The 17,210-nt window shown below is 49.8% G+C and overlaps 10 protein-coding genes across 10 annotated transcripts; 5 read left to right on the forward strand and 5 right to left on the reverse strand.

Moving 5' to 3' along the window:
* Window positions 1-381: 381 nt before the first annotated feature.
* VFPPC_01353 (hypothetical protein) lies at window positions 382-1,681 on the reverse strand (the record flags this gene model as incomplete). Its single annotated transcript, XM_018281196.1, has 2 exons — window positions 382-1,212; window positions 1,283-1,681. The coding sequence occupies 2 exons, from the start codon at window positions 1,679-1,681 to the stop codon at window positions 382-384; spliced, it is 1,230 nt and encodes a 409-aa protein (XP_018149774.1).
* Window positions 1,682-1,804: 123 nt separating this feature from the next.
* Window positions 1,805-2,251, forward strand: VFPPC_18721 (hypothetical protein; the record flags this gene model as incomplete). The annotated part of the gene is made up of 1 exon (XM_022430290.1): window positions 1,805-2,251. The coding sequence occupies one exon, from the start codon at window positions 1,805-1,807 to the stop codon at window positions 2,249-2,251; it is 447 nt and encodes a 148-aa protein (XP_022285966.1).
* Window positions 2,252-3,128: 877 nt separating this feature from the next.
* Window positions 3,129-3,422, forward strand: VFPPC_01354 (hypothetical protein; the record flags this gene model as incomplete). The annotated part of the gene is made up of 2 exons (XM_018281197.1): window positions 3,129-3,257; window positions 3,324-3,422. The coding sequence occupies 2 exons, from the start codon at window positions 3,129-3,131 to the stop codon at window positions 3,420-3,422; spliced, it is 228 nt and encodes a 75-aa protein (XP_018149775.1).
* A 240-nt stretch (window positions 3,423-3,662) lies between these two features.
* VFPPC_15342 (vip1) lies at window positions 3,663-4,599 on the reverse strand (the record flags this gene model as incomplete). The annotated part of the gene is made up of 2 exons (XM_018293095.1): window positions 3,663-4,440; window positions 4,520-4,599. 2 exons carry the CDS (start codon window positions 4,597-4,599, stop codon window positions 3,663-3,665), a joined length of 858 nt encoding a protein of 285 aa, XP_018149776.1.
* A 152-nt stretch (window positions 4,600-4,751) lies between these two features.
* On the reverse strand, window positions 4,752-5,043 carry VFPPC_18720 (hypothetical protein; the record flags this gene model as incomplete). The annotated part of the gene is made up of 2 exons (XM_022430289.1): window positions 4,752-4,986; window positions 5,033-5,043. 2 exons carry the CDS (start codon window positions 5,041-5,043, stop codon window positions 4,752-4,754), a joined length of 246 nt encoding a protein of 81 aa, XP_022285967.1.
* A 2,690-nt stretch (window positions 5,044-7,733) lies between these two features.
* On the reverse strand, window positions 7,734-9,137 carry VFPPC_01356 (2,2-dialkylglycine decarboxylase; the record flags this gene model as incomplete). Its single annotated transcript, XM_018281198.1, has 1 exon — window positions 7,734-9,137. One exon carries the CDS (start codon window positions 9,135-9,137, stop codon window positions 7,734-7,736), a length of 1,404 nt encoding a protein of 467 aa, XP_018149777.1.
* A 298-nt stretch (window positions 9,138-9,435) lies between these two features.
* VFPPC_13057 (N-terminal binuclear Zn cluster-containing/DNA binding domain-containing protein) lies at window positions 9,436-11,073 on the reverse strand (the record flags this gene model as incomplete). The annotated part of the gene is made up of 2 exons (XM_018290834.1): window positions 9,436-10,276; window positions 10,328-11,073. The coding sequence occupies 2 exons, from the start codon at window positions 11,071-11,073 to the stop codon at window positions 9,436-9,438; spliced, it is 1,587 nt and encodes a 528-aa protein (XP_018149778.1).
* A 35-nt stretch (window positions 11,074-11,108) lies between these two features.
* VFPPC_18719 (hypothetical protein) lies at window positions 11,109-11,831 on the forward strand (the record flags this gene model as incomplete). Its single annotated transcript, XM_022430288.1, has 1 exon — window positions 11,109-11,831. The coding sequence occupies one exon, from the start codon at window positions 11,109-11,111 to the stop codon at window positions 11,829-11,831; it is 723 nt and encodes a 240-aa protein (XP_022285968.1).
* Window positions 11,832-12,542: 711 nt separating this feature from the next.
* Window positions 12,543-14,072, forward strand: VFPPC_18718 (monooxygenase; the record flags this gene model as incomplete). Its single annotated transcript, XM_018281199.2, has 4 exons — window positions 12,543-12,587; window positions 12,651-13,229; window positions 13,336-13,947; window positions 14,001-14,072. 4 exons carry the CDS (start codon window positions 12,543-12,545, stop codon window positions 14,070-14,072), a joined length of 1,308 nt encoding a protein of 435 aa, XP_018149779.2.
* Window positions 14,073-14,787: 715 nt separating this feature from the next.
* Window positions 14,788-15,198, forward strand: VFPPC_15343 (hypothetical protein; the record flags this gene model as incomplete). The annotated part of the gene is made up of 1 exon (XM_018293096.1): window positions 14,788-15,198. The coding sequence occupies one exon, from the start codon at window positions 14,788-14,790 to the stop codon at window positions 15,196-15,198; it is 411 nt and encodes a 136-aa protein (XP_018149780.1).
* Window positions 15,199-17,210: the final 2,012 nt, after the last annotated feature.

The following is a 17,210-nucleotide window of genomic DNA, read 5'->3' on the forward strand; positions in this document are numbered from 1 at the left end:
AACATGGGGCTGGCGTCTGATATGGATTCATCATCAAGGTGCTAGGCCTGTCATCGCAGTGAGAAACCAAACGCTGCAAGATAGAATTGCAGATTAAGGCTATAAGACAGAGCACCAGCTGCGAAGCTAGCGTATAAAGAATCGGGAATACAAACGAAATAAGCAAATACAACCCAGTCCGCTTGCTTACAACTTTTTCATTAACAAGAATGGTTGTGAAAGACGTGCCAGAGAACCGTTTCAAGGGTTCCTGACACTTTCACCAATTTGCTCTCCGTAAACGCCATTCTCCCCTTATTAATCCGTAATCCATTTACGTTAATACCTGGGGGTCCCGCCCGCCCGTCCCTACCTTTCCAAACCATCTATTGACACCCATTTCTACGACTGTTCCCTGGCCAAGCCTGAGCTCGCGGCGCTCTCGCCCACTTTGACCTCATCATCCGGCACGCCTACAGCAACGCTGCCAGAGGTACTCGTGATGCTCTGTGTAGTCATTCCACGTTCGCGCTCTGGTCGTTGGGGAATAGTGCTATCGCGAGGGCCAGCGATACTGACGCCACCTGATGGAGCAACGCTCACACTGGCCGTGGTACTAACACTATCGCTTCGCGGGCGGGGTGCGTCGCTTGTTCGGCGATTCTGAACCATTCGCTCCAAATCTCTAATGCGTCTCTTTAGTGTTTCATTTTCCTTCTTGGCCGTCTCGAGTTCGTTTCTATAAAATGCAGTTTCTTCATATCTCATAGTCGCTGGCATAAGACCCGGACTCATCTGGTCCGTAAAACTACCGCTGCCCGGGGTTGCGGCAACTGAACTCATTGCAACTGACGAAGCGTGCGGAACTCGCTGGCTGTGAAAATAACTGGATGGATCCAAGGTATTCTGCTGTGGTCCGGGGGAGTTGGTACGGCTAATTCGGGAGTGGGAGCTTTGTCGAGAAAGAGGGATCGATTGTGTTGGTCGCGGAACGGGGTGTCTCGCTTCGTATGAAGATGCCAGTTGCTGCAAGCCATGGTTTTGAGAAGCAGACGACGAATTACGATGATGTCGACGAGTGGTGGGAATTGTGAAGCCTGAGCCGGAAAGAAGAGAGGATTCGGTAATGGCATCGTGCGTCGAGGCTGAGGCGGACGTCGACGATGTGTTGGATACAACAGAAGCATTTTGCGCAGCTCGAAGAAGGGAAAGCTCACGAGTCAATCGGTTCACCTACAGAAACGTGTATCAGACTACTTGTATGCTCCACTAGAGATTCACACTGTTGCTTGACAAGACATACCACTGCCTCCTGCTCCTTCTCGAGCTGCATGTGCAACTCGGAGGTGGTCAATGGACGAGGATGCCTCAATGGGCCCGGCCCAGGCCCAACTCCCGAATCACCAGCTAGAGGTTGCGGTTGAGCTTGAAAAGGCTGGGCAGCGGTCAGCTGGGGCGACGCAGACGACGAGGCGACATGAGGGCCAGGTTGGCTCAAGCTCGTAGCCCGACTATGGCTGTGACTGTTGCTGTTGCTATGACCATGGTTCACGGCATTCTGATTCGAGGGCAGAATGTTGATGGACGAGGACTGCGACGACGAAGCGGCGGGATTTGGAGGCGGAGCCATTTGATGTGAAGACTGTCGACGCGAGAGAGCGAGAGAATGCGGCGATGGAGGGACTGAGTTGAGGTCGGGCATGGCTTGAGGCGAGCTTGAAGCCCAACCCTGGAGCAAGAGGAGGAGGGGGGACGACACCGGCGATCTCGTGAACTTGACGTCTTTACCTATCGCGTCTCGGCGGGCTGCAGAAAATCGACAAGCATGAGCAAGAAGGAGAAGAAGGAGCAAAAAGAAAGCAAACGTATGTATATTTCAGGGAGAGGCACGGCTTGGGTTGGTGGGTTCAATGTTGGCTGCGTCGTGTGTCAGAATCGGGCGAATCGAACGAGCACAAGGACAAAGGAAAGTCAATGTGACGCTGCGTTTGAGTGCTCCAAGTGGGGCAGGCGCAGTCTGGTGCAGCTCCTGCTGGCTAAAGTTGCTGGTTTGACCATTCAAGTTGAGACTCTACATGACATCTGGAAGCTAGTCATCCTCTTTGACTTTTTGGCCGCCGACATTCACTCAACTTCTTCAAAGCTGTCGCGCGACAACAAAGCATTGACTGGGCTTGATGAGGGGCCAGGCACACTCATTCCACCCTCTCCCTTCCATCCACCATCCACCATTCATCGTTTCTCAAGTCCAAGCGGGGTCCATCGCTTCTAACCTTGCCCCCTCACACTTGACAGCCACGTCGCCCAGTTCGGTAGTTGACTGAGCCATCAACGATCCCGCAGGGCTGCTAGCTCCATCCCGAGACCACGATGTGAACATCACGACCAGGGCTGGCATAAAACCTCATTAGACCTGCCATAATGTCCGTTATGCTATAACCAGCTTCATGAAACAACGCGTAGCCATCAACCTATACCCGCGTCTCTTTGGTCACTTTGCTGACCACCTTGCTAGATACCAAACGCCACTGTATCGTCTTGTTCGACGAAGCCGGCAATTTACTCTCAGAACACCACCATGGTGCCCTGCAAATCTGAACACCGAGAAAAAGAAGTCATGCTGCGGCCATGGACGGGAAATTACAAGGCAAAGGGAAACTCCCCATTTCTGCACCGGCCGCAGGGTCAACCTCCACGACCCTGGTGATCCGGGTGGCAAGCCAGCAGAGGCAGATCCCAGGGCAAGTACAGGAACGCGTAAAGCGAATCAACCACAGGCTGTCTGTCCAAGACCACAGCCTGACAACATGCATCAGCTGTGCAAGCTCATCCGCATCACACCCGTTAGAATGCCCCGGTGGCGTTATCCATAGCTCCACAGTTTCTAGATGGTATCCATCAACCGCTGTGGCTACCATATACCCGTCATCTTGACGTATACACAGATACTCGCACACTCCTGGCCAAACCCAACAGCAAGGTTCCTGATATGATGTAAAACGGAGATTTATGACGGCATAGACATGAAGTGTAGATTACACAGCATATAAAACGGCTACTGGCCCCCATGTAAACTCAGCCCAGAAATCCTAGCTGAATCCAACAATCACTAGTAGATCAAAAATATAAGAACTTCGAACCACTTCATCATGCCTGAGGGAAGAGAGTCACCACCCCCCGAGCGCCAAACTGGCAAACAGTTGCATGACCCGCCTGCTGAGGGATTCGGCACAAAAGAGGTTGGCAACAAGGGCGAATCGATGAAGTCTGAACTAAAGGTATGGCGCTATTGCTGCTACCCCTGTCAGTTAGATTCTAGAATATTGAATACTGACCATTTCTAGGGCCTTTCATCGAACCCCAAAGGTCCATTGGATGACCATCTCGATGAGAAGTTTTCGAAAGAGACGGGGAACCCAGTCGGTGCTCACACTCAAAAGTAAAGTAGGAAATTATTCACAACACTACGATGTAGCTATAGGGACAGAACAAAACACAATAAATGGCGAAAAATTGCTTAGGATATTACTTCAAGACCAGTCGCGACAGTAAATTGTATATGCCGAGACTACAAAGTTCAGGTCGTTCATATAACTCGTCACAATGTAGTGTTTGTATACAACACCAATTCCCATGGTCCGTCTTCAAACTAGTTCTTTGACTCAATCCATCCACCATCCCCTCTAGCTGGTCTTTTCCTCTACAGACTTTGCAGCGGGAATAGCCTCGGTGGGAGCCGCAGCAGCAGGGGTAGCCGTACCAATAGCACCTCCAGAGGTAGCACTCGCACTGGCAGTCGGCGCCGAGGCGGGGGTCGAATCCTTAGGCGCCTCCTTACCAAACACCCTCTCCAGTCCAGCGGCCTTGTAAGCGCTTCCGCCGTGTTCCTGCTTCTTCAAATCGGCAAGACGTCTGGCCTCGGCATGAATATCCTGCACCTGGCGCGAGCCATCTGTGTAGAACTTGGCAATCTTCTTGCCGGTAGGGTTGTTGCTGGCCTTCTCAAAGTACGACCCAATGCCAGTGAGGAAAGAGTTGGCACGCTGGGAGATGCCGTAGCTGGTGTCAGCGGCCTTGGCGCGATCGGTAGCATGATACTTCTGATCGATGCCCTGAATAGTCTTTAGGAAGCGGTTGGAGACGTTGTGCTTGGTATCGAGTTCGATGGCGCGCTCGATGGCAGCGTCACCGACGACATAGCCGTGGGCGAGATACTCGGCAAGGATACGAGCGCGGGGCTTCTCCTCCTGCGTGATCTCGTCCGAGTCGCGCTCGACCTTGGCGTCGTGCTGGCCGTCGTCGTCGGTGGCTGCGCTGGAACTGCTGACGGAGATGTGGTTCGGACCAAGTTGGGTGTTGTTGAGGAGAAGAGCTGTCTTCATGGCCGTTTCCTTTTCGAAGGTGACGTCTGCGGATTTGGAGTCGCCTTCGGTCGTGACTTTGAAGTCGGCAATCTTGCCACTGTGATGGGGTGTTAGCGGGCCATGTCACAATTGTGTCTTCACTTTTCGGAGACATTTCTTTTAGGAAGCTAGCTTACCAGAAGCTGAAAAAGTTCTTGACCTCCTCATCGCTGGTCGCAGGAGCGATGTTTTTGACGTGGACTGTTGCGGCAGCCATAGTTACCCCGCTGTGATGAAGTTGCGAAGCTTGTGAAAGTGATGGGGAGCTTGTGTTGATGGAGAGGGGTAAGTTATTTAAGATGAATGTATGTGTGTAAGTTCTGAAGTGATGATAATAGACCGTTGACGATGGAAAAGGGATACAGGGTTTCAGGATGATTGCGAAACTTGATATAATAAGGCGTTGTTGGCAAGGGAAGAGTCGAGCTTGCTCATGCTCATGCTGGTTGAGAGTCGAATCAAGAGTGAGTGAGCGGGGCAAATCGCGACGTCATCAAAGAGCGTAAAGTGGCTGATGGCCTTCGACGGCGTCACCTTTTGCGCAAACCCAAACCCAGGTGGTGCCACCAGTCTGTCTCGACCCTGATATACGCCATCTCGTTCCCTAGCTTGGGCAACCAAGGAATTGAGGCAGCCGGTAATGTTTCTGCATCCCGAACATTGAACCTTGACGGCACAGCACTTTGCGTCGTACTATTTAGATTTGAAGGCTAAGCCACAGGTGTGTGATGGTGATGAGGCGACAAACATGTGAAACTGGATGAGACCTGCAAGTAAAGGCGAGGCAGGCTATGCAAGCGGGGATAAATGGAGTGTGAGTTTATGCATGAGGCGTCGCGATATGCCAAAGTTGCAAACACTTGAAATCGTAAGCTGATATGTGTACTTGACTACTTGACTGTCTCTGTCAGCAGCTGTTTGTGCAACATGGCACTTGACGCTTTAGCGACATCTCGAACATGATGATTCGCTGCGGTGCACGAAGTATCAAGTCAACGATTTATATGCGGCTGGCTCAGAGCATGAAAGACCTTACCATGTATGCAGCTTAGACCTCCATGTTTCTTCAATGCATGCATCAAGCTACCAGCACTGGGCATTTTGCCAACCCACAGGTCCCTGTACTCGATCCATATCTCATTCGAAATGTTCTCTGAAACAGCTGTCGCAAATATGATGTCTGCTGGAATAATCCGTCAATGCGGCAAGCAGAAAAAAGAAAAGAATACATCACAGTAAATAAACCCGGATTTAATCAGTGATTATATCTGTCCTGATATGGTTCCTCATGCCAGAAGAATAGAATGCGCCAGACCGCCAATCTCATCTCCACGATACAAATAGCCAAGCCTGTCCTCAGCACACTCAGTCTCAAACACAAGACGAACCAGTCAACATTCGCAAAAAATTTATGCTCCTGCAAATGGAAATCGCCCAAAAGACGGTGACATCAGCCCAATCTTCACCGTAGTCTCGCTAGTCCTTGTCTCTGAGGATCCACGATGGGGTCAATTTCGTCTGTTCCCAGCAGCAAGCCCTGCTAGCGGAGGCAGCGGGGCCCAACAAAGAAATCCTTGCTTGTCATGGAGTCAAGAGATTGCAGGGGAGATGCTCTTGCAAGATTTCAGATGAATGCAATATCATGTCACGGGTTGGATGCCAGAGGGATTCAGAGGAATATTGCGCAGCCACAGCCGCCATGTCTTGAAGAGTGAGTGAGGACACCGTTGCATTTGATGCTGCAGACTGGATAATTCAATGTGTCATTAGACTTGTCATTTTGACTGTCAATATTTCGAGCTGGGCACTGCAGATGTGTCACAGAGACACTTTATTGCATGGCACTGATGTTCCTGCAGTCTGTCTGTCGTTGGCCAGAGACGTTTCATCTAGACACATTGCAGGCAAACATTGAACAAACTATTCATCCCCAAGGACGTAGATCAATTGAGTGAATTGTCGTTTTACAAACATTCTATCTAAACCTCCGTTATGGCCACGTGGAGATTGAATGCACATCTTACAAAGTCAGCCTCACCCGTCCATGCTACCCATTCAATGTTCTCAAAATAGTCACCACCAAGTCGGAGATCCAAAGTCATCCTCCATCCACCCAGAACACCACAGTAATACACAGCACCATCCAGCCAAGCAAACATTCAATGCCACACCAAACAGCCTACCTTCCCATGCCTTGCCATCCCAGTCAATTATTCCTCACACACTGTGGAGGTCGGTGTGGACCACGCCCCAGGATAAGACCTCAGAGATATCCCAGCACCAGACAAGACCCCAGTCTAGCCTCAGCCAGGGCGTTCCTAGTTCCACCAGAAATGCGCACCTGTGCAACCTGCTCAATCAAGGATTCTGTCCTCGTCTGGCCCAGTTGGTGGCACCAACAAATTCTCAGACACATCCCACCCACTGACCAGCCTTCCTCACCTCCAAGACCAGTTGTTTAAAAGAGATCGTCACCCGGTTTCTGACCTCCGTTCCCGCTCCCGCTCCCTATGACGTGGCTCTAGATTTTCGTCCCCTTGAGCCCTCCATGGCTGTGATTGTCGCGTGTGTCTTTGCATCTTAGATTGTCATCGTTATCATTGCTCGACAGCTGTTTCTCAGACTTCACAACTTCCCTTTGTTCGTGGAGCCGTTGGCTGTTCCCCTCATACGGCGCATCTCCATCCCGAGGTGAGTATCGTCTCCTGGCCGCCAAATCGCCTCACCGTCTAATACCTCTTCCAGCCCATTCTTTACATCGGAAATCACTCGAAATTGGCATAGCCCCTAAGTAATTACAGTCTGGACCGAACACGACTTCCTCCCGGACTGACATCCCCTAACTCCACGGGACGATGGCCGTCTTTCTCAAAAAGAAAATCACCTACGACGAAGACAAAATCCTAAACCTCATCTGGTTCGGCCTCGTCGGCCTCCAAGTATTAATCGTCATGACCGTCGCTGCCCAAGCTGCCCGCCACTATCTACGATACTACTTTCAACGGAGACGGAAGCAAATGCTGCCTTGAGTTTTCGATCTTTTTCAGGCGTTTTAGGGAAACAACAAGGGACATGATTTTGGGAGATTTTTGACCTGACCTTTTGGTATCGACTTGCTGTCGACGAGGTATTTTTTTTTTTCGCATTTCGGCATTGCACGTTTGCATGATGGAGTTTTTGCATTGGCGTTTTTGATTGCATGGATTGGCGTAATGCACTGTACGAATATGTCTTGATGAGACTTTATGATGTAATTATGGTTGTCTTGCAACTGGTAATCATTGAACAACTTGTTGTTGTCACACTCCTTTGATACCACTGATAATTGTCACTGTACATGTCGAATTTACCTCAGTACAGCGGGAGAGTGCCATCAGTCTCCGCAAAGGCCCTCTCAAGAATTGCAACACCAGCTTCGACCTGAGCCTCCGTCACTGTAATGGGCGGCGCAATCCGAAACGTGCCCCCGAAGCTGGGGTGGCTGCTCAAGTTCGCCCAGAGCCCCAGCTCATATGCCCGGTTTCCAACTCTCCTGGCCAATTCCAACCCTGGCGTTTTGCTATCTCGATCAGTCACAATCTCAATACCAGCCATCAGACCTCTACCGCGCACTTGGCCAATGCAGCCGTATCGGTTGTACAGTCCCTGCAAACCGCTGTGAAGAATCTTGCCGCATTTTCTTGAGTGCTCAACCAGATTGTCTCGGAACAGAATCTCCAAGACCTTATCACCAACAGCCGCTGGGAGCGGATCATTGACATGAGTGGTGTAAAAGAAGAACCCTTTCTCTGCCGCTGTATTGGCAACCTCCTCGCTTGCCACCACGGCACTCAGCGGTAAACCATTCCCCAAAGTTTTGGACAGGGTCAAGATATCTGGCACCACATCCTCATGGTTTATGGCCATGAAGTCTCCGCATCGGCCGACGCCTGTCTGTGCTTCATCCACAATCAAAAGCATTCCTCGTGCCTCGCACTGCCTTTTTAGAGCTTTGAGGTATCCCGATGGGAGAACATGCATGCCCCCCGAACTTTGGATGCATTCGACGATGCAAGCCGCCAGAGAACCACACGATTGCAAGTCAATCATCTTCCATCCGTACTCCATCTCAGCCTCCCAGTCGTAGGAGCCATCGGGCTTGCGAAAGACAGACCTGTACGCATTGGGCGATGGGAGCATGTGCATCCCCGGCATCAGAGGTCCATGGCCTCTTCTACCAAAATGATACTGTGCGCCAAGCGCCTGGGCTGTGACTCCATGCCAGGAGGCTCCAATGCCAACTATCTCAAACTTGCCAGTGTAAGTCTTGGCCATCTTAATGGCGGCTTCATTGCTCTCGCCACCAGTCGACAGAAAGAAGGCTTTATCAAGACCGGCTGGCAGAGCATTGCAAAGGCGATCTGCAAGAGAAATTACTGGAGGCGAGACCATTCCAGAGAAAAGGTGATCAAGTTGCATTGCATGATCTGTAATAACTTTCACAATTTCTGGATGCCCATGGCCAAGGAGGCATGACATTTGTCCGGATGTCCAGTCTAACACCTTATGGCCTGACGCAGTGTAGATGTACAGTCCATGACTGCCGGTGATGATATCATCTTCAAATTTGCTGCCGTAATCGAGAAGGTGTTTCTTCGACTTCGCCTTCAACTCTTTTTCATCGACATTTTGGTATAATGTTGGTGGTGTGTCGTCCTTGGAAAATACAGCTGCTGACTTGTTGGTCCGGTCCTCTGTGACGGCCCCTGGTGCCATTTTGGGTTATACAACAGGGTAGTAATTGTGAACTAAATATGTGGCAGTCACAATGTTGTGAGATTGCTCAAACTTGAATAGAAGGGTGATGGGTAAAGAAGGGATAGAGTGACAAGAAAGATTTGGAAGATCCAGACCGGTCTCGCCTTTTATCATCATTCGGTTCTTTAACATCAACAGTCAAGAGTACTTATCGGATCCACACATATCGTGAAGTTTCCCGCGGATAACTTTCGTGGGCAGTATGTGGCTGTTGCTGTAGTGTCTCCGCTATGGTCCACCCTCCTTTTCGACCTCTTCACCATGAATTCTGTAGAGGATCCCAAAGGCTTGGGAAATACTGGTCCAGAATGGATGCATCGGGCATGACGAATTCCTGACCATCCATAGTGTTGCCACCTCCTTCAAAAGTAGCCACATCTGCCAATATTCTATCCACAATCTCTGAATGTTGTGCTAGGCAGATATCTGCCAGATCCCACTCATATCGCTTCTGTAAGCTGCGGAGGGTAGTTACCAGGTCTCGTGCAATTCGAAAGGAATTACTCTGTGCTAGACTTGCGAGAGAACTTTCTGTTTCTAATGCGCAACGTAAGAGGAAGCTGACTGTTGCGGGAAAGGCAAATGCTGCAACTGGTAACCAGAAGCCCCCGAGTTGCTCGATTTGCAGTTCCTGTAGTAGAAGAAGTATTTCTTCCGCAGTGTGCCGAGCTTGCATGTAGCGGTTTGTAATTCTTTCCTCGTGATAGACGGACATGCGCTTGTCTGTTTCTAGTTCCATCCGCTGTAAGAGGAGTCTCGTTGTAAGATAAGCCAGACGGAGATTAGCAGCTCCCGGGACTTCTAGTCTAGATCCCCGAATGACTATAAGACGGCAACTTCTGGTCAACGACTCGACCCAGTTATTCAAAGCAAGCTCGAGGTTGGCTATGTTTGACGGCTTATTCTGGCCGATGGCATACACATGCTGCAGATGTTGGCCCAGGACGTCCGTTAGTCGTACTAGTGCTATGAATATAGAAGCCGTTCGCACTTTTTCCTCGCTGGAGTTATCCTGGCAAAGATGCTCAAGTGTCGGAAGTGGGACGTCATATTGCGCCCTCAAAATGTGTGGTGGTGTACCATGGGCCAAGCTCAGCCTATGTGGTGTCAGCAGAATAGCCGGATCTCAAAGCCTAAATGCAGCATACCACCTATCATGGAGCAACAGTGACCACCACAGTTTCATTCTCAGATATTTCTCAGACTGGGGTATCTTCCACGGTAGTGGATTCTGGTTGAGTCCAAGAGAATGCGCCATGGATACTGCCGACCCGAGGAGCACTCCGTTTCCGATGATGGACGTCGTTGGCCGCCCGCCTATATTGAGCAGAATGGCTCCAATAATAGACATTCCAGGCGATAGATAGAGTTCGGAATATGCTGCTTCGTTGGCAAGGTTCCAAATAAATCGGCTATCAGGACATTTATGGCGGCTGAGGTTTGGCGAATATCGCCAATACACTAAGGTGTGGGCATACAAACATGACAACAGCGCTGGTGAAATTCGGCTTTTGTCTTTGTAAAACTGGTCTCGGAATGACTGTTCGTCTAATAAGGGCAGACACCCATTGGCCTTGATGAAGTACCTGATTGATGTTTGCATGTGGATTTGAACTAGGTCTGGGGCAGAGAAGGGCATTACGTACTCGTTGATAATATCCTCAATAAAAGGCTCCAATATCTTTTCTATAATAAGCAACTTCTCCTCTGATGGGCTTTTATTCATAACCAACCCTACCGGGCGCTTTTGGACCATTGTAAACAGCACGGGCTGAGATCGACTAGCTGACTCTGGAATGACCATCCTCGTGCTCCTTGTACCACCGGGTATACCTGCGAGGTAATCTGATAATACTTGACTATCATTTGTCACTGCGGGTCCGACGATGTGCATGTTGTGGTGGTCCTCGTCGACGGAACCAAGCTCCAATGGTTCCTCGTCTTGTTGGCCGTCATCATCAAGGCCGCGGGAAACTGTCTCAACATCGGGAATGGCCCCAAGACTGGGCAGAAATGGTGCCGAACTCGGGCTTGGTAACGTTATTGAATGACTGCTCGAGTTCGAGACTTGATGTGAATGCGCTCGTGCTAAGGCCCTCGGACTGCATGGCCCCGCTGCGCTTTGGCGGCGTGTTGCTGAAGTGGTGGTTCTGCCCGTCTTTGCAACCTTCCTTCGACGATTTCGGCTTGGTTCATCACCAGATTCAAGCTCCGGAGCGTCTGGAAATATACACTCTGTGCGGTGAGCGCGACATGTTACGCAGGAGTCCGAGAATGCCTCTGTTTGACACCTGGACTTTCGTCGTCGACAAGGAAGACAAGCAGGCCGTAGATGAGAGCGATATGGCCGTTCGGGCTGGCCCTGCCGCAACATTACTTGCGGGTTATGCTGCTTTAGAGCTCTGCTGGAAGTATTTGCAAGACAAAAGTCATGAATTCCGAGGGCAAGTGGCAGTCGGCAATTCCAAATCGTTTCGTGATGGCCGGAAAACCACAAAATCGCAACGTTTGCCGCGGGAAAATGGCGTGGCTAAAGATGCGGTGGGCCATGTGGGATCTCTGGCAGCATCCTTTCTGCATTTACTGCGCCAAGGCCACTCGGTGACAAGATGGTACGACGATCCCAGCCCTTGCTACATGTTGAGAATTTGAAGTTTGAGTCTGATTTCAAGGTCGATGAGATTGGCCATATATTGCTGAATAGAGTATGTAGAGGAAGGTGCGTCTCATGGTCTTTCCCAAGTTGACTATATGTGCCCAGCCTATATGTACCTAAGCGCGTTTGAGTGGACTGGTCGCTCAGGAGCTGATCCCTGTGATTCACTAACAGGGACGGACCGCCACCAGACCAATTCCAGCTTGCAAACAACTCCATGTCGTCTTGTTGCATTTCATTTTGCATTGATTGCGGAAGATTCCGTCTGTCGTTCTGAGTTCACAGGAAAGGGAAAGGCGCCATGAATCGCATCCGGTGACATACCCCAACCCACCACAACGAACAAACATCCCGGCTGATGCCTCACCCGGCAGTCGTATATGTGCAAAATGCGGGACAAGCGGGGGACAGTGCCATTAAATGCAATAGTTCCTGGCCAAGACAATAGGCTTTCTTTCGGGTGCAACTGCTTATGGCAGGGGAGCGCTCTGAGCCATGAGGCTAAATGATTACCTCTTATCGTCTCATCCTGGCTGGCGGTCTATAAGAGCAGGGAGGTTTCCTTACACCCTGCCTTCTCATTGAATGAACTTGCAAAAGCGCTCTCAATACCCCCAAAGTCCCTCAACCCAGCTCCGTTCAGAGTATCGTGTTTTTCCCCAGTGTGCTAACCAATCTGGAGTATGGGGTTGGAACAGTGGCGCGAAATGCCAAACGGCACATGTCAGCAAAAGCCACGACCATTTGAAAAGGTAAGGAGAAGGTTGGATAAATATTGGATTCAATTCCTCCTGTTTGACTAACTCGGAGAAAAGATCATAATAGTAGGAGCAGGACCAGCAGGATTACTACTCTCAATTCTGCTGGCCAGAAATCGCATACCATCAGTGGTACTAGAATCGTGGGACCGAGTCGATGAGAGACTACGAGCATCGCAATATGGTGTGCCCGCAACGAGAGTTTTCCGACGAGCCGGTATCCTCGATGATATTCGGTCCGCAAGCATATCACATTTTCCAACCATCTGTTGGCGCAACGTGCGGACTGGCGACGTTCTCACTGGGATCGATCTATCTGTGGTGAAAGACGATGAGGATCGTATGGCAGTGTTGCCACTCTGCGAAATCCTGCAAATTATGTTACGGCACTGCCGCGAAAAATATTCTGACTTCATAACCATACTTTTTAATCACAAAGTTGTGGACATCGGACAAGACTCCAAGAAAGCCGAGGCTGTAGTCGAGGTTGGCGGGGAAAGTGATGCCAAAACCACGACGATTTTTGAAGGAGATTACATCATTGGATGCGATGGAGGACAAAGCAGTGTACGAAAGATTCTTTTCCAAAGAAATTGGCCCGGCGAGACTTTCAACAGTCGCCTCGTCGTCCAAAACGTAAGTTTGTGGCTCCATACCCAGCTCCCTACACCGCAAAAGTTTGAGCGTCTGCATTATTTTGCCACTTAATTACCTGTGAATACATGCTGAAGCCCTACTTTAGTTATACTACAAAGGTTTCAAGGAACATGGTTGGGAAGGAGGCAATTACATGATCGACAACGAATTCTGGGGCCTCATCGCAAAGAGAGCCAAAGCCAAAGGGCCAGAAGGGGATCTCTGGCGGGTAACATACGGTGACTCCGCCCCTAATCTATCAGATGCAGAATATATAAAACGCCGCGACCTAGCATTTAAGAAGCTACTGCCTGGACATCCAGATCCCAGTCAGTACAAGGTGACGCAGACGAACCTATTCCACATTCACAATCGATGCGTTGAGCGGATGCGTGTCGGCCGTGTTTTCCTTGCTGGCGATGCCGCTCATGTGTGCAATCCGTTTGGAGGATTCGGCTGTATGGCTGCGGTTTTGGATGTGGCTGGCCTTGCGGACTGTCTCATCGGGTATTATGAAGGCAAGGCCGATGAGGATATCCTTGACGCTTACGCAGAGATCCGAAGGGAGAAATTCTTGAAGTTTATCGACCGCCGATCAAGGAAGAATATGGATCGAGTTTCTAAAACAGACGCGGACACTGCCCTTGAGACGGATCCATTTCTGGCATTGCTCCAGGGCATGAAAGGTGACGTTGAGGAGACGAGGAGGTTTCTACTTGTACGTGTGCCAAGTCTGGGGAGACTACGAGTGAATGCTAACATCTGAAACAGAAAGTCAGCAGTATCGAATTCGACTTTACCACATTATACAAGACCCCCTTTGCATTGCCGATGAACTCGTAACTGGTGCGGATACTTTGGTTGTACGGCTGTGGTTAGTAAGTGTAGCGACTATAATAAGTTCAATAAGAAGTAGTACATTTACGTCACGTCTTCGACTCGCATTGCACTCTAAACTTTGCCTTTCTATATCGTCATGTTGTATTTAGTAACGAAGGCTGACTTGCGGCATCTCCTTTTGTGTTCTATACCTTAGACATGGTCTTGTTCTGGAATGCTGAACTTTGAAGATCTAGCTCGGAGCTCGCTTGTACGGGAAACTGAGCAACAGAATTTGATCGTCTGTGCTAAATTTGTTCCAATAAATTTAGCTCAGTTTCTCTTCGTCATTCCCCTTAGTTTCTACACAGGATCTTTTTTGGTGGCTCTAACATCAACAGTTGAGCGGCAATGCGGTCAAGGACATGCAGCCGACCCATCACGACCCTCCCTGCTGATCAGTTACACATTCCAACGAAATGCTGGAATCACCACTTTCCATAGCCCAACTGAGACAAACGGAAGACAAGTTCCCGCGATTCGACCTACCAGAATACTAATTGCGCATTGCAATAACGTGGCCCAACCAGTCCACGCGAGCCGGCGTAATCTATAAAGACATGCCACAAGTCACATTAGGGGGCCATTGCGAGCGAATGACTTCACTCGCGCCATCAATACATACACTTCGAAACGCTACGACTTACCGATCGCCACCATATTCTACTTCATAAAAAAAATGAAGTTCTGCCACGCTGCCCTGCTTGCTTGCGTCTCCAGTGTCTTGGCTGCACCCACCACGGCCAACATCCCGGCTACAAATGAGAAGACGATTTCTGGCACGGCTGCAGAGAACCTGGATATCCCGACGATACTCCAAGGTATCTTCGGGCCAGGAGGAATCGGGCCCAAGAACGGAACGAAACCCGGCATTCCTTCCAAGCCAGGTCCAAAGGGCGGTCTTCTTGACAGCCTCGGTATCAACATCCCTGATATTCTGAAGGAGATTGCGGAGCTGCAGAAATCAGGTGCTCTTCAAGGACTCACTGGTGTTGTCGGTGGTGCTGTACCGGGTGCACAGGGAGCGACTGGTGCGGTTACTGGTGCTCTCAACGGAGTTGCTGGTGGTGTCAAGCCTCCGGCTGTGTAGGAGCCGCTGGGTTGGCAGAGGTGAACAACACATGGATCATGTTGATATAACTGGAGGCATAGATGGGGGCAGGGGCGAGAACAGCTTCACAAACACCGGCCCACTGTGTTTAACGTCATGGACCTTCGGTGATGGAAAAACGAAGATAGTGCGGGCGAAAGTCTATTTGATCTGATGAGTTTTCCTGTTGGAGTCTGTTGGAGTCTGTTGGAGTCTGTTGGAGTCTGTTGGAGTCTGTTGGAGTGAGGCAATCTAAGCCAAGACAAAGCCATGACCTTTGTGGTGCTCGATGGGTAACTTGAATTCCAGACTAAATTCCCTCGTCATTTTCCGTACTAAGTTCAATATATTGGCCAATTCTTAATGTGTCAAGAATGTGGCTTTCTGCAAGCCCATTCAACGATTCGTCCAAGAACGAGACGTCAGTTAGCTGGTTACAAACAGCCAACATGAGATTTGTGTTTGTAGTACCTGAGAAGACAGGAGGGATTCTTGTAGTAACATGTAAAAAATTTTGAGACAGCAATCTGGGGTATTTCCACCAAACGGGGAATTCTAAGCCTCGACATCCTTAATCACAGCGTATCTTCACGTTGGTTAATACAAGAGGTCTTACAACATAACACCCCTGTTGTTCAAATACCCTTCCTGTCTCAGCAGTTGACACGTTGACTTCCAATTTAAATCCCGCAAAAGTCCCTTCGTCGTAGATGTTGAGCACCGAAGTTGCGCGATAGAGCCGCTGCACGTTAATCGTCATTGAGCGGGACACGGCCATGTGACTTCCGATGCCTTCGTCTAGCAATCCTTCTAGTTTCACCGGTTTCTTCAGAGACCGTGCCTAACTCGGTTTTCAATCAGGCGACGCTCACCGTGATAGTGATGATCCCGCGTCTGTGTCGTGGGTACCATGAAAGTATGCCGTGAATGCTCTGACGAGGAGGCTACTAGGACAAGTCTCGCCTTTGGTGATGGATTTGCGTTTCGCATCACGATATGCGGCTGTCCTCGAGAATTTAATGCTTCTGAAGAATATGCATTTCAAGCGCGATCCATTCTTGCACTTCACACATCATGGACACGATTTCGGATGTTCCCATAACAAATGATCTTGTCCTTGTTGAAGCACCCAGTTGCGAAGACTATTACCCACAGAAAGTTGTGCATCTGATATCGGGGTAAAAAGAGAAAAAGCGGCAAGCCATAGCTCATGGAATATTCTATACCTTGTTGGATTATGCTGGCAAAGTCACACATCTGTCTCACATGAAGGAAGTGTAGTTGACGAAATTGCCTTTGACACCCAGCGGATCTGGGGAAGTTTGTGAACCAACCGGTACTCCAACAGTGCGTCATTCCACTTGACCAGGATCCGTAAGTTGTGGCGTCGATGGCATAATCGTGGGAGACAAGCTCTGATCCTATGGTGGCTATTGTGGTGAGTCCGAAATGATGAGGTGTGACACAGTGAAGCCTTAGACAAGTGCTACTCCTGTGGGAGCTGGCTTATGCTGCTGTCTGGTGCAATGGGGTCAAAAGCGTGGTCTAAAGTGTTAAAAGGCCAGACGAAAGAACCATCGTGTATCACGCTGTACATCAAGGCATATTGAGATAGGTTAATGTATGCTTACTAGATGAGGGCAAATCCTTTTCGCCACAGACCGTGGATGGCATCATGGATGTCGGTGAAGATTTTGAATGACACGACGACTGCAAAGCCTCCAACATAGCCTCCAACATGGCAAGGCAACTAATGGACCGATAAGCCTGTCTTGGCCTGCAAAAAGATGTCGACGGTCAGATGTCTGGTGTCTCAGACGGCTTGGGAGACAGCTCGGCTCGTCAGTCAAGAAGAGTCCTGTATGATGGTCGAGTGCCCGGCAATGCCACACTAACCACAATCGTTATTGTTCCCCATCTGGCCAGGAAGGTCTGGTGTCATATGTGGCGGATTGTAGCTGGTCATTCGAGTCGTCTGAGGCATCTTTGCAGTCCAAGAGGCAGACAGTCGG

Source organism: Pochonia chlamydosporia, chromosome 1 (genome assembly GCF_001653235.2).
Source record: "Pochonia chlamydosporia 170 chromosome 1, whole genome shotgun sequence".
NCBI classification, from domain to species: Eukaryota; Fungi; Ascomycota; class Sordariomycetes; order Hypocreales; family Clavicipitaceae; genus Pochonia; species Pochonia chlamydosporia.